A 16,447-nucleotide genomic window follows, 5' to 3' on the forward strand; every position below is an offset into this window, starting at 1 on the left:
AACTGAATGCCTTCGCAACCGAATGTCATTTTCTATGCCTGTGTGGCACGGGTATAAGTCTCCACTCCACGATACCCTGCCTCCGTCTCGGCATTGTCTGATACGCTCCGATGGCGGACAGCTGCTGGTGCTAATGTGTTAATGCAACTGTTAGGTTCATTCACAAAAGCCGTTGTGACCATTGTTTCAGCATCGCAAAGGCGTCGCAAAGCATAGGTTTCAGGCGTCGCAAAGCGTAGGTGAAAATCTCGTGACACTCTTGGGAAAGAATAGGAAGCAGCCAACACTTCTTGAATTTTGGAAATAAAGGTTCCTTTGTTGGGCTAGCTCAGATCAGCTATAATATTTAAATTTTGCTACAACAAAATTTTCGCTTCTACAAAAATTTTTCTACAAAAATGCCCCGTCAGTTTTGTTGTAGCGGGGTTCGGCTGTAGCATTGAAAAGGAAACATTCATTCATGAAATATTTGCTTATCAATAAAATGAGTAGCTTAATGGCAAGATAGCTATAGTGTCCTCACTTGTGGCTTCTACTTTTCGGCTGCCTTTATAGACATTACGAGTACGTGTGCACTAACAATTAACAGTAGTCGTACAACCCATGCTTGTCTGGTATAACTAGCCATCAATTTTTGCACAACTTACTATCTAGGTTTGCATGTCCTTATACACACTTGCAGTCTGTTTACCGATCTGAGCATGCTAACCAGTAATTATTACCCTCTACAGCTGGACAAGCGGGGCTCATATGAGTGCCCAGCGCCCCTGGGCAGGAGCTACAGTTCAGGACCGCAAGGCATGCAGTCAGCACCTCCTTTACCTCCAAGTCGTGACGGCTATGTCAACTTGAACCTTGAAGAATATCCCTGGTTTGCTGGCACCATGGAGAGGGAAGGAGCCACTGCCCTACTAGAAAAATCACCAATAGGCACTTTCCTTTTGCGCATAAGTGCAAAGCAGAATGGTGGTTATGCTATCAGCATAAAGTGAGTGTGACTAGGCAATTGTAGTGATCCTGTGATTGCTACAATTGGAATTTGAATCTTGGTCAAAGCATTTGCCTTACTGTTGGCTGCAGTACACAAACAATTCCAGGCAGAGTTAAATTTCACTTAGTCATATGTGAATACATAAATATTGAAGAGAATTTTGAAATAGTTTGGTGTACCACTAATTCATAATACAAAATATGCTCAGCAAAAGCTTCTCTGAAAACTTCATTTGTTGTTCCTAAAATGTCCCTTGAGACTGTTAAAAATGAAAATTCACTTATTTGTTGGTCCATGCTAATATTAAAAAGTGTTGAATAACAAATCTAACAGCATTAAATTTGATTTGATACTCAAATCGAATTGAGTGCTATTCAATTCTATTGAGTTAAATAGCATTTGAATGTGCACTATTGAATTCGGTACTCAAATAGAATAGTGCATACATTTAAAATACCTAATATTTCTGTACAATTGGCACTGACATTAAAACCTCAAAAGAACTAAACGTTGGGACAGCAAGGAGTCATTGTTGTTGTTTTAATCATTGAATCACTCATTGAATTAATCACTCATAATCAATCATTGAATTAATCATTGCGCCATGAAGCCCAAGTTTCTACAGTCGATCCAGGGTACCATATTCACTCGCATAATCCTCGCACTTTTTTTGGCGGAAAATCGATGCAAAGTTGGGGGGTGCGAAAATTACGCGGGAAAAACTTTCCACGAAAACGTACAGAGCGAGAAAGAAAACGAAGTGGTCGCAAATCGGGATTCTCACACCAGCAGTAGCAAGCTTTGAGAAGTACTAATTAAAACTTACCTCAACATTAAAAGCACAAGTTCGACACAAGGCAAGGTTTATTTAAGACACAAAAGGCGCAAGCAAATAGTCGAGAATTAGAATACCATACGCAAAGCTTGTGGGCGTTTCGGACATAACGGTAGCGTTCGTCACTCAACAGGAGCCCTCAAAAGGTAAGCGTAAGACGTCAGTATTGGGCTGATGGCTATTTAACAGAACCGTTCGCAGTTTCCGTCTGAAGAAATGAAGTTTAGCATCAATCCCAGTCTTAGGCACACGGCAGGCCCAACACATTTTGGTGGCTTTCAGCTGCCGTCAACAGTAGCGAACACAAAACTCGTCGACTCCAAAGGGCCTACTGGCAGCCCTGTTTCCGTTGTTTAGTGCATGATCAATCACTTTCAACTTGAAAGCAGCTGTGTAGCTTCAGTATCGCCCCATAACGTAACTAGATTACCGACACAACAACACAAAACTTGCCGCAACGCGCACTTGCCACTTTGGCTTGGCTTGGATTGGATTGAATCTCCATGCAATAATAGTACACTTGATGCTTAAGACAATGCCTCGTGTATTAGAGGAGGCATTGCTTAAGAGATGGAGTCAGATGGCGCGTGCTATCATCATCAATGGCTGGAACGATCATACGACATTATTGCGGCAATTTTCGGGTGCGATAATTAGTCGAGGAAAAAATGAAATCGTATTTTTGTTGGGCAATGATGAAGGTGCGAGAATTATGCGAGTGCAAGGATTACGCGTCTATACACGGTATATCAAACTCGAATATATAGAATTATTGGCTATAGCGAACAGTTGAAAAATCCCCTTGAATTCCCCATGCAAAAGTATGGGACCAGTGCACCTGTATATCGAACTCCCGCACAGTGGCACATCCACTATATCGAACGCTGCGCAGTGCCGAAGCCCAGAAAGTCCATTTTTCTAACAAGTATTGTTCAATTTTAGGCCATGTTCTAACAAGTTCCAATCCTTTTTTGCGCGCAAGCGACAAAAAAAACGGTCTCATTTCATCGCGCTGATCTGGTTCGTTGCGCGGAACTTACGTGTACGTCGGTACGTTTGATGCACGATCTGCAGGTCTTACCGTGCAGGCATAGCGTTTTCCTAAAGACCAATTGCCGAGAGCACTGAAAGAGAATTCGAAGCGACTCGGTGATCTCAGTGCAATGTTCGCATGTGGTTCGCATTGCCTTCCTTGTTTGTTAGCACACAATGGCTTGCGAGCCTGGAAAGCATGGCCTTCGAGATGAGTAACCTTGTGACGTATTTTTTAAGTGTTTTCGGTTTCAGAACACGTGTCTCAGAGGCTATGCTTTTTTTTGTTGTTTTGCATCAAAGCCACTAATAGCAGCGGCTGCCAGCTACAAAGCCACAGTGACATTGATATCGCCAACATGTCGACAGTGAGAACTCCGACGAACACGGTGTTGCGTCTTTTGCGCCTTGTGGCCTTCTTGCCTTGTTCCTGATAAATCCTCATTTGGGTATTGAACTGAACGTTGACCTGCACAATAAAAATTATGACTGGGGCTTGGAGCGACGTCAAGTAAAACACTGTTGTAAACGTTTCTTGCGGGCCAGGTGAGGACTTCGATTGTGTCATGACCGCTGACAACGGCGTACGATGCCTCAGTGAATTCTGCGACTTATCAGCATTTCTGGGCACTATCTCGGACAGTAGCGACTTCATTGGTACAGATTATGAGGTTTCTGACTACATCGATGCCGAGATTTTTGCTGCCGTTGCCAGTGTCACGAAAGTGTAGCCGTGCTGTTATGAATGTGCCAACGCCTTCGCTTCTGCCGCTAACTAAGCTTTTGCCGCGCTACAGAGCTTGCATCGGCGTTCTGCGTCAATCTACGTTGTGGCCGAAAGAGCTAACTTCGCTTATTTAAAAAGCTTTAATCATATTAAGGATGACTGGAACTTAACGGCGTGCAAGCAGCAAGACAAGTTTACAAACTAAAAGTGGGGTAACCTGCAGTTCGCAGCCTGTTTCTGAGCGAATCATTATGTTAGCTCTTGTAACGATTTCTGAGGCCTGAAATTCTTCAATTTAGGCCTTGAATATGCATATTTTGTATTTCGAATTCTCGGTATATCGAACTATTTCGCGATCCCCTTCGTGTTCAATGTATCCAGGATCATCTGTAAAGGACGATTGATTCTCTACTGATTGCCAGATGAAAGCAACCTATTCCTAAAGCTTTAGTGTTGCTGTTGCACGAGTTTCATCAATCCACTATCATCATCATGAGAAATGAGAAACTTTTTATTAACCATTGTTTAATATTTATGCCTCAATATTATGATGACGATGGTGACTTTGTACATCCTCGAATGCTCCAGTCATTGCTGTATTTGAGCACATATAGTCTAAAAATATCTTAACAGCTTTAATCACTGCTGTCACACAAGCTTAACCAAGTTTAATAATTGTGGCATGTTTTGTCTGTTAAATGTCATCGTAATGTTCCTTTGCTAGAATTTGTGAATATGTGTTTGAAGTAAGATGTCCGGGAACTATAGAGCTGTTTTAAAAATGGTTGCTTCACTATTTTAAAACTATTTAAATAGTAATTGATTCATATTCAATGCGGTGTCATCAATATTAGCACACCCCTACAAATTTGTTCTCCAAAACCACATCAAAGGCATAGAAGTTCACCTATGTATTTTGAAGCCACACTTTCTAGTGGAGTGTGGTCAAGAAAATGGCTGCGTGGCAGTCGTCTATTAAATCACTAATGATCACAGGTAGAATGCCTAGCTGCATGGCAGCTATTAGTTATTAATGTATTTCTCGACATTACAGTGTTAATGGTGCATATTAAAACAAATCAATGATTATAGAGGGCAAACAAAATGCTTGCCATGTGGACCATTCAAATACACTCAAACCTCTATATAACGAACATGGATACAACAAAATATTGGTAACAAATTAAATGAAAAATAGTCCTGCAATAGGTAGCCTTAAGAATAACCTTTATAACGAATTTTCAGACTTAACTAACTTATTTTCTTGTTAGATTCAACTTTGTTATAATAAAGTTTCAGTGTATTGACAAAGACACCTTAATCATTTTTTTGTTCATACACTTCATGTTACTTCTCTTTATGCCATAATTACTGCAGTTCAATTAGGAGCTACAAATAATACCCCCATGTATTCTTTTGCTTCATTATTTGTTGGCTTCATTAGGCTATTCCTAACAAATGTACGAGCCTTTCTTCCATTTCCTTTCTTTCATTCATAGGTCAATCCAGTGTTTTTCAGAAAAACAGAATTGTACATTTTCATATGAGATAAAATCAGTTCCATAAGAAAGAAAGCTGTAGATTAGCATCATGGTTAAATAGTTGCATAAAGTAATGTATTCTGTGCAGTAGAATTAGAATCTTTTGAACTCTAGCTTACAGCCAAGTAATTAATTAAGAAAATGTTGCTCTTTCTTTCTTTTCTGAAGGTCTGAGCATCTTAATATAGCTTACTTGTTGTTTTTATATTTTGTAAATTGCACTACAAGCTCTAGTGGTGTACACCTATAATATCTGAACGAGAGAAATCAATGGCCACTTCACCTTTCATGTTATTGGCTTACTTGCTAAGTGATTCCTGTTAAGCAGTACTATAAATTAATTGAATTAAACAAGAAAAAAAGGATGGATGATTCATAGATGGCAACTGAACTTAACTTTAGGCGATAGACTCCATCAAGCTAGAGCTTGGAATTTTTTTACAATTCATTTCTCCACTTGCAAGAATTGCAATTCAAGAGACCTGAATGCATAAGGAAACCATATCGAGGCAACACATTAGTAAATTTTTCAAGGCATTGAAAAGGGATGTCCAGAAAATCACTTTGATTTTCTGGTCAACCTGGCAGTCTTGTCACCCTTGTTCTAGGGCAGCGATACTATGGACACTCTTGCTTGGCAAAATTTCTGGAATAGCTTTGTTGATAATTTTCGTTATGTAAGTAAACCTCAATTGCTTAAACCTTAAATAGAATTGGATAAAAACAAATATAGATCTTGTATGCTTAATAATAATGCACATTTATGTTTAAATTTAAAGCATTCTAATTACTATGAAGAATAAATAATTTTCAAGTTTTTTGCTTACGAACTTAGAGTTATCTTATTTGGAAGTCGTGTGTAATAAAGCGCTAATGTCTCAAATTTTATTGATTGTTTCGTGCTTTCTATTGCAGTTTTGACAATGAAGTCAAGCATATGCGAGTCTACTATGAAGACAACCAGTTTCATTTATCCAAGACGAAAATGTTTCGAAGCATAGTGGTATGTTTCACAAATTTTTTCCTGGTTATGTTGTGGTGCAGGTTTGCTTAGTCACTGGAGCAATGAAATTTTTGTAGTGTGGGTTTACACCTGGAATTTATATTTTTACTTAAAGGGGCCCAGCAACACTTTTCCTGCATGGTCGGAAAACTTTGTCGATCAGTAGTCAAGGCTCCCGAGAACACGCAAGCCAGATAATATAGCGTAGCACACGGCCTGGAATTCACAACAAATTCTCAAAGTCAGCTAAAGATTGCTTTTTCTTCTCTCGATAAATGTGGATACAAACTCAAAAATGACTCGTCACACCCGTTGTATCAGCCATTGGCTTATTTGAACATGGTGGGCTCTGTCATTACAAGGGCCACCACGGGAAGCCACAACTTGTCCAAACGTTCATGCGCCATGGCACTCAAAAGCCGTGTATTTGAAGGGAAAAAAAAAACCAAGAAAAAGGGAACAAGGTCACGAAGCGCTCAAGAAGTATTTTCTTTCCCCGTGTCATCCCTCCCTGCTTAGCTTCCAGCACTTTTGTCCAAACAAGGGTAGAGGCAATGTAATAGCAGCGTGCGGCAAATCTTTGTAACTCTGCTCGGACTGGATGGTTTCTAAACATTTTTGTACCCATGAATTCATGAGGCAATAAGCAGCTTCAGTGAATCTATTCTATGGCACCTTGAAAAAGTTTTGCAAGGCCCCTTTAAAAAGGTACTGACATAAAATTTCGGGGCTGAGATAGCCCACCGGGTTGATTCTCATGAACATTTGTATATCATCTGCAAGATATCAACAGCGAATATAGCTTGGAAGCTTTTTTAATTTAATTTTGAAGTTTGCGTGAGTGACCGACTGCATAGCGCTATAAACACCCTAGGAGGGGACCCCGAGGTCGCCCCTACTTCCCTCACGTCACCACACTGCGGTCAACAAAACAAGTTATGATGACGTCATAGCTGCCGTTTTTATTTTGTCGTGTTAGTTCCCAAAGCCTATATTTTTTGGCGGCTAGTTGTGAGTGCGTGGCCGTGGTGCACGCTTAGAAAGTTTTGTGCTTGGCGACATTCTAGTCCCGTTTCCTATTCGAAAGTAATTCTTGATGCGGACCATGCGGAAGTGCGTCACAGTTTTGTGTGCTGACGTGGTCAAGAGCTGCACACGGTAGGTGACGATAGTTGCACCCAGTTTTTGGAACTCTCTCTAACCGAAACTGAAACTGATTGATAATTATGGGCCTGTAATTAATTATCTGTCGTGTGCTGCAGCAAAAGATGTGTCGTGTCATGACTAACAGGCCCCCAGCAGCGCATTGCAGCAGAAAAACGCGAGGCCAAAGTTCTTGTGTCAGTTCCCCTTTAAGACACACTTGGATGTGCTAGTCATATTTGACACAAGTGCAGATTACACATCTCTATCCCATATTGTGTAGAAGGGCTACAAAAGCATTTTTTTTTCCTATGTCCTCGCTACCTTCGACCACTTAATTCACATTTATTGAGAATAAATTTTGTGCAGTTGTATGCATTGTATGATGAGGAGGGGCACTTCAAAGATACTCTTTGTAGCAAAGTTACTTATTGTCATAATAGCTGGAGTTATTGTCAACTAAGGTAATTAAAATCTCTAGATGAGGTGAGTTGATTTCCTCTTCCTCGACTAGCTTTTACACTAGTTAGGAGAGAAGGTGTCTGAGGTTCGGAATGGGCGCCCTTGATAACTCGTGTGCTAAGTGGCAGAGCGAAGGAAGAACTGTTGTTCAGCGAAGAGATTCTTTATTGCAGCACTCGGGCATCTGTCCAGGTCCAAGCCCGAACCTCCACTCTCATTTTACATCCAAACACCCTCATTTCAACCTTCAGTCAAACAAAGGGTCTGCACACAAGCCAATTACATGTGAGGACTTGCATCACCACAACCAATTGCAAGAACACTTTCATACCAGACACTGGATTGGTAAAAAACTATGACCCATCTCCCCGAAGGGAACCCTGATGGGATGCGAAGCTGCAGTGGTGCTCAGTGCGTTGACCCGGTTGAAACGGGTGTTGACGCGGGTGCTGGAAGAATGGTTTGAAGTGAAACTCGGTGTAGAGTTTACTCAAGTTAATGTTTGTTTGAAACGCAAAGCCACAGGTGGCGGGACGCATTGAAGATGCTTGCACTCGGCTTCCTTGGCTCGCGTCTCGTCAGTGTTACCCGCGCGCCATCTGTATTCTTGAACGCGATCGGTATTCTTGACTCGCACCTCGTCAAGTCGCTGGTCTTCCACTGCCGACGCTTGCGTTCTGCTTCTTTGGCTCGCCCCTCATTATTGTTGACGTCGTCATTTGCGAACGCGATTGGCTTCGCTAACCCTCGCAACGCGGGCTGCAGCAGGGAAGGGTACGCACACACTAGCTGGAAACATGCCGCGACGGCATCCCGCCTGTCGGCGCCATCGCGTGGCAAGCAGTGACGCGCTGTCCACATTGTTGGTGCCGTGAGATTCTCGAGGCGCGAGTGAGCAAGACACACACCCGCCAGCTCGCGGCTGCTTCATACCGACCAATGGAGAGAGGTGGTGCGGGTGAGATGACGCTCTTTTGGGTAGGCTATCCTCTTTTTGCCTCAAACATGGGGGCAACTTTGACGGCTCTGCTCATGACACGGGTGAACGACGGAGTCTCCTTTCTTTTCCATGCGCAGGTCTTTCGTGTTCCCCTTCATGAAACTGATCGGTGCCATTAGTTGGTGGGTCGGAAAGTCGCTCCGCGTTCCGCAGCACCCGCATAACTTTCGCCACACAACACCCCGACTTTGTCTACCTCTTACTAACTAGGTGTATTAAATATTCTTGCTTTAGGTTGCATTCATAACAAGCTTTCTAAATACAAGCTATTACAGCAGTGACTTGAAGAATAGATGGTTTTGCTTGTTTTGTTTGGTAATATCGCTAATAATGTTTTGTAGTATGATGCCCTGTCTGCCCCGTCGAGAAGACATCTTTGTACTAAGTCTATTTAGATTAAATTAAGGGAAATGGCTCAATTATAAGAGGACTGTTAGCACATTCTGAATCGGAAACAACTAAGCTCTACGTTGTTCTATCTGTTTATTTATTGTTTACTAGTGCTACCTTCACTTATGTATGTTCACTTTAAAGCATAACACAAACATTTGGCAGGACTTAGCAGGGTGAATTCGTGTACTAGATAGTTGTACACCATCTATATGTATGAATTGGTCTTGCTTTTTTTTTCCCTTACAGAATAGCTAAATAAAAGCTCATGTGATTAGAGGTCGAAAAGATGTGCACACTAAGGAGCATACAATGGTAGCATATTGTCATCATTTCTACTGCTAAAAAATGAAATAGTCTTTGTTTTTGTCATAGCACACATATGATGGTATGTCAACTTTTAAAATTAAATCGCGAATTTGCTGGAAAAAGTTGGGCATTTTCAAATTCATGTTGACAATTGGCACTTGTGCGGACTTAATGCTGAAAAATTTACCACGTTTGATGTTTTGGGGTTCGAGTACATTTTAAGGACACGTGCTTACCTTTCTATCTGCCGTTGCAGGAGCTAGTTTCATGGTACGAAACCCACAGCCTCTCGGAAAGTTTTAGGGGACTTGACATTTCCCTTCTCATTCCATTTAAAAATGTTGTCAGCACACCAATCACAAATGGAACGGGTAAGTGCTACTATCAAAGTTCTGGCTAATTATTGTTTCCTCTAGAACTTGCCTCATGCGAGACAACCAGATCTAGTTTTGAATTAATGCACTTCTTATTGACCTGTTAGGCCCCTAGCGTTAGCACTATAGGAAACAGGCGAATTGTAGTTTATACAAGACTATAGGCCCAGCTTCTGTATGTATCGTGTGGGTAGGTGAGGTCTTCACAGATGCCATCGCACACTTATTGCAGAAGAAGAAAAAACAGTAAAAGGATACTATAACATTTTAAAGGAAGTGCCATATCAGAAATGAAGCCCTCATGTGATATCCCATAATAATCCATGTCATATTTCATACATTCTGCCTTCATTATTGATTCATATCTTAGTTTGATATCATTTGCACTGGTAATTAGCCACTCATTGAAGCTCATAAATAAGAAGAGTAGGAATGAATAAAAAAGAATTCAAGAATTATCATACTAGTTTTAAGAGCTTTTCGATGACTTGCATTTAAGAAATTCTCGCAAACAGTTTTGCATCTATTTGCTTAGACTTGAGGTAATTCAAGCTCTGTTTATTAGAACAAATTTCAAAATGAATTTTGGTTGGCCTGTTATGTTTCTAATGTATTATGTGCTTCTAATATATATGTAGTTACTGCTTAATTCAAACCATGTAATTTTATAATTCTAGTAACTCATGCTTTTTGCTTATCCCTGTCAGAAATATTCCCTATCTCAATTCTTTATAGTTAAAGATTCGGACTCCTATATTTTTAAAACAGCCAAAAATAAAGCCAACTGCCTGCCTGCACTTTTCAAGGTGTTCAAAATCTGGAGCGGAAAATAAAAAAGTGACAGTGGCAACGTACATGACAATTGATTACTTTGTCTTTTTCTGATATGCTGCACCAAGTTATCTGACAATTCAAACGAAATTCCTCTCCAGTTCGAAGTACCAACAGTCAGCTGCATAATATCAGTCTATTTTTTCACTTTCTTACTTTATATTCTGCATGTTGCTGGTTTGTGACTTGGGGAGGATGCACTGTAATAAGCTTACGTTTAAAAAAAAATATGCCAACAAGTATATACTATTTTGCTTGTTCCAGCTTCTCCATTTTCTTTATCCTTTGCCCCTTCTCTTCTGTCATCTTCATTTTCATTTGGCTCTGGTAGAGGGTGCAAGAAGGTTACCCACATCATAGATCATACAAAGTCAACTGTACCAGACTGTGTAAGAAAACAAGCACTCGTACAACTACAGCATGATGTGACTATAAACAACCCAAGAGTGTTTCCATTCTGCAGATTACCTCCGCTTTGGTCTTCAGTGAGAGGGTCTATAGAACATGTATAGCTGTATGTTAGATTATCCTTGTGGGCACAGTCATGTCCATTCAGTCTGTTCATGTTCAGTCAAGCTCACAAGCTATCCTTCTTTTTTTTTTCTCTTGCACTTAAATACTATAGTTAGATTACAGCTTAAGAAGTCCGGAGAGGTGCCGCCCAGATGGCCGAAGTGTGGCCACTGATTGCCTTGCCTCTGTGACTAAAGAGTCACACTCACACTAGGCAATGTTCTCTAAAAACAGAGTCAGCAGCCGTCTGGCTCCTGACGTTATTTCAGATAGTATGCCCATAGGTGCAAGCTTGTGTGCATCCGCCTTTGATGAGAAAATGCTGTACTTCCGAAGTTCTATCCAACTGTAGAGCGTTGTTGTTGAAGCCAACTGCTCTGTCATCTGGTTTTGGCTTTTCGTGGCATACTGTTGCGTACATCTTCATATATTGTTTCCAATTTATTTCTCCACATTGCAAAGTGCACATTCTAACTTTCACATATTGCATTCACTCATGAAAGGCCCTCACACACACTTCATAGGTTAGAAATATAAAAAAGAACAAGAAAGGAAAGAAAAAATTCGACTAAGCTCACACATGATCAAGTGCTCCTTTACGTCCATAAGCTGCTAACAGATAGCACTAGTTGTCCTGCCAGTGAAGGTGTCATGATCACTGCATATGCTGTCATCTGGTTTCGGCTTTTTGTTGCATGCTCTTGTGTGCATCTTCATATTTTATCTCCAATTTATTTCTCCATATTGTGCAAAGTTCACATTTTAATTTTCACATATTGCATTCACTCATGAAAGGCCCTCACATGCACTTCGTAGGTTAGAAATTAAAAAAAGAACAAGAAAGCAAAGAAAAATTTGACTAAGCTCACACATGATCAAGTGCTGTTTTACATCCACAAGCTGCTAACAGATAGTACTAGTTGTCCTGCCAGCGAAGGTGTATACTACAATTGGCGTCCAAACTACCTTACTACAATTTTCGTGGCAGACTCCAACAAAGCAGTGCTGCTGATGACGCCTGGCCAAAGAATATAGGCGGCAAGCCATTGCAAGATGTTCACTTTTAATGTGTCTGTACCAATAGACTACCTAAATCATTTGGTGTGAGACTACATTCATAGAGCTGGGTCGATAGTCATATACACAAAGGGGAGTTGAAGTTTACAAGAGGCGTGCCGAAAAATATACCATGAATACAGACCCAATTAATTTGTGTACCTACTGAACAGAACTGCCTAAGCTGGCATGTGGACAGGTATTAAAGCCAACAGAGCACCAAACTGATTCTGTGCAGCACAGCTGAAACTGTGGTCAAGTAATGTACATGCAGAGCATCTGCACTTTAAGGTGGCCTTTAACACGCATCACCCTGAGTCATATATGAAACCAAGCTCACTCTCAGCTTTCACCATCGCTATATCTCATGACTGAATGAACGAACTTATGATATGTTCTGTATGATATGTTTGTTTTCATGAAGAGTTTTCATGTAGAATGTCTACCTGTAATGCTTTATTTGCAGTGACAATTATGTACATTCATGTTTTGATTTTGATGGTTGCTCCATTGTTTGTATACTCGCATAGCATGCAAACATGTACGCGCATGCCGAATGCGCACGGGAGTAGGAGCCTCTGTCAGGCAATACGGCCTTTAGCTCTTACTCCTCTTTCTGTATCAGAAAGAAATAAAATAAACTTCGAGCTTCAAACTTATTTGAAACTGGTCTGGCAGTTTTCCTTTGGGTGGAGCTGGGGGAAGAGGAGATTAGTCCTTGTCCTGTTCCACCCCCAACGATGATGGTGGCAGCGGAGGTGCTTCAGGTGATGGCTTGAAGTCCTTGGACCAAGTAAAATTTATTTCATTGGTGCAATATGCTGAGCGAAAGCCTGTAGCCAAATTCTTATGCTTCACTGGCATTCACAAGAACAAATAAACCGATTTGACCATCATATTTAACTTTTTGAGACTGCTAAACTATTCAGACATTTTTTAGGGCATCATTTATGTCCAAAATGCTACACAGGTGCTTATAAATGGGTTCATAGTCATCTGAAACTGGTTGCATTATTGGTCTGAGCATAGTATGTTTCAGCGATTACTTACCATAAGTTTGCCTCGTGTCAGGCCTGCACCAAGTGAAATATTAAAAAAGAAATGCACAGGTTTTGCACTAAAAAGTATGGTGTTTACGACACTGGTTTATTGTGTCAAATAATTATTTAGTTTACATTGGTGAAGGAAACAGCACAGAAACCAATGAGGATGAAAAGAGCCACACAGTGGACAAACACATGATGTGCCTGTCTTGGTCCTCGTGGGTATTTGTGCTGTTTTCTTCACTAAGTTGAGCCAACAAGGCAAAGTGGGAACTCTGCTAGTTCACACTGCTTTATTAGACGCTCTATTCAGCATATTCATGTTTTTTATTGTTTTTTAAAATCTGCAGTGGAACACTTGGGGCATGCAGTGGCATTGCACAACTTTCAGCCAACAACGGAAAGCATGCTGGGTCTGGTCAAAGGTGATGTGGTTACGGTGCTCAGCAAAGCAGGTCAGGAAAAAGGCTGGTGGAAAGGTCAAATTCAGGAGCGTGTGAGTAGACCAAACTTTTTCTACAATGCTTCAGTGTTGTGTAACATGCATGCTTTTCAATGCTTCAAAATTTTGCGAAGTAGACGGCACTTTAGAGAGCAATGGCAAACACAGAGCGTTGCACTACAGGTATTTAAGGTTTCAAGTATTAATAATTTCCAGTGCCCATATATCAAACATTAAAACAGGCCTCTTTCTTATCAGCCATGCACAAGCAAGACAAGGAAAATAACCACTGTAAAACTGGCCAGGCGGCTATGACAGGCGAGAAAAATATGGCAGGCATGCAGGGCTCACAAGAATTTTTGAACAATGAATAGAACCTTTGGCTTTCACAATAGCTTTTTTTTGCTTAACAATGAAAAATATAAATACACTTCAAAACAGGTACATAAAGAGAAAAAGGTGGCCCTATTATTTTAGGTTATTTTAGGTTTTGCTTATTCTTCCGAATTCATGCCAGGATTGGCATGGGCTGTGTTGTAGATTTTGACTAATGTTTTCGTTAGCCTTGCAGATAAAATGGTCTTGTGCACTAAAAAACAGTACTATAATTAGTGCATTTATTCTGTAATAGTGTAAAGAGAATCTACTGTATTAAATTGTAGTGGCTGCTCTTCTTGGCAGCTGGTGTTGCCAGCCACATTTTTTTGTGACATTTTGAGTGGAGGGATATTCTAGAATAAATGGTGCAGCCACCAAGCCCGGGATGTGACTAATGTGGTTCGGCTGGATTACATTTGGCTGGATTGCATTGATTTGCCTTACTCAAATTGAAGACATGGTTTAAAACGTAAACTGCAATAATGTAAATAACACTGTTTACACAGGTTGGCTACTTTCCCTGGCAGTATGTGCAAGAGCTTCCAACTACCAGCACTGAATGCTAACTCGTGTGCTTGCCACTTCAAATTCTGCTGGAAGTTTGTGGCTGCCCATTTATGGCCACGAATTGCAGAAAGCAATAGGATCTTGTGTGACAAGCATTTATGTATTTAAAGGAAGAAACAGATACCGTGAATATAAGAGTGAACCTTATTTCATTTTTGTTATAACTATGTGAAATCCTGTTGTACATGTACTGTTGCTCTGTTTGTGTGATTTCGGCTCCGTTTCTTTTTAAATGCCTGGAAATTTCACAATGAGGGACACAAATTGGACATGCACTAACTTTCTCTATTGTGCTGTCTAAGTGATGGATGTGTAAATTATAGACTCATGCATGCCCTTTACCTCAATATACTTTACTACAAGGCTGTATTTCTCAATTCATTTTATTTTAAAGCCATCAATGAAGTTCAACTCTTGCTTTTTCTCCCTCAAAATGTCCCCTCACATCGGCCATAGTAGTGTGTGGCCAGAAGGTGTAGCGCTGCAGGGAACACTTTTCTGGGTCTTGTAAGTGTAAATAAGGTCTTTAATAGCCCTTTCCTATTGAATCCCCTTTAGGATTTCAAAGTGTGTTGAAATTGCATATTCAGCTTCTGCATATAATGTTGCAAATTGTCAGGAGAAATTAGCTAAGCCAGTCTGTTACGTTTACAATTTTTTTTTGCTGAACTAGCTCCAACTTTGCTATTGTTAGCAAATTTTCCACTTGTAATGCGGCTTGTAATGACAACAGCTTTTGTGTAGCTATTGTCATTATCGTAATGTTTCATGCTTTATTGGTGACCATTCTGGGTGTGCTGAGCAGGCACACTATAAGCTAGGCACTTGGTCACTGGAAAAATAGTGGCATAGACAATTTCTAAGTTGCGTTGGTGGCATGCAGCCTGCCGACAGTAGAATATGGCAACAAAATCAAGTTTACATGCATGCACAACATTTTTTTTAATCTCACAATTTTTTGTGACCTGTTAACCACTGTCGTAAAGATGCCTGCAACAAAAAAACAAAGATGTGGCCAGGTGTATAGCATGAACATGAGCATTGATCTTGTTCAGTGAGCATCTGAAATCATGCGACCTGATATCTATGCTACAATTATTTTCATCACAACGAATATATGATGTCGTGATAAAATGTGCTTTTGTTACTCACATGTCCTCTATTATGAGTGGGAAAAGTCGCAGAAACATCATTTTACTGCTATTGTAGTGCATCTATGTGTTTAAAACCCTCATCACTTACTATGTATGCCATTGGCCTTAATATGCATTTATCAAAAGATGCCAGCAAGAAAAAAAAAGGAGGGGGGGGGGTAAGAATGTAGGGAATAGAAATGTAGGCAGAATAGCACCCAATGTTTGCACTTCCTTAAGTAATAGCCATTTGACTATTTCTGTATTCACCCTTACCCTATCAGGGTGAAGCTTCATGGTTGTTCTACATGGCAAAGCAGTGAATAGACACTTGAAAAATGTTTTCTTGTCAACTGCTGTCTTGTCAGCATCCTGCTTCTTGTGCTGTATTTTGCTTCTCAATCTTGTTTCTAGTGTTTCTCTGCAGTAAGGTGTGAGGTTGTGCATTTCTCATTGCCTGGTGTGTTCTTTTTGATTGTTCAGTGCACCCCTCCTAGTCATGGCTGTTATTTTTCTCTAGTTTTTTGTCATCAGTTTTTATATGCTTTTATAACTCTTTCAGCTTTTTGTATGGCAAGTGGTCATTAGCTTGTCCTACAGTCTAGCTTTATCTTATCTACTTCAGATGGTTTACTAAAACTCTCATTCAGATAAATGTTGACGTTAGAATGGCGAGT

General features: G+C 40.4%; 1 protein-coding gene across 3 annotated transcripts in view; it reads left to right on the plus strand.

Annotated features, from left to right (window-relative positions):
- The window catches only part of LOC119161478 (guanine nucleotide exchange factor VAV2), a 253,021-nt gene extending 238,019 nt beyond the window's left edge, over positions 1-15,002 (plus strand). For all 3 annotated transcript variants that reach the window (XM_075879212.1, XM_037413969.2, XM_037413970.2), the window contains 5 exons: positions 732-988; positions 6,042-6,129; positions 9,690-9,804; positions 13,601-13,746; positions 14,577-15,002. In XM_075879212.1, coding sequence (XP_075735327.1) covers positions 732-988; positions 6,042-6,129; positions 9,690-9,804; positions 13,601-13,746; positions 14,577-14,636 — 666 coding nt within the window. In that variant the 3' untranslated portion in view covers positions 14,637-15,002. The remainder of the gene's footprint in view (positions 1-731; positions 989-6,041; positions 6,130-9,689; positions 9,805-13,600; positions 13,747-14,576) is intronic.
- Positions 15,003-16,447: the final 1,445 nt, after the last annotated feature.

The sequence above is a fragment of the Rhipicephalus microplus genome, chromosome X, assembly GCF_043290135.1.
Source record: "Rhipicephalus microplus isolate Deutch F79 chromosome X, USDA_Rmic, whole genome shotgun sequence".
Classification (NCBI taxonomy): Eukaryota; Metazoa; Arthropoda; class Arachnida; order Ixodida; family Ixodidae; genus Rhipicephalus; species Rhipicephalus microplus.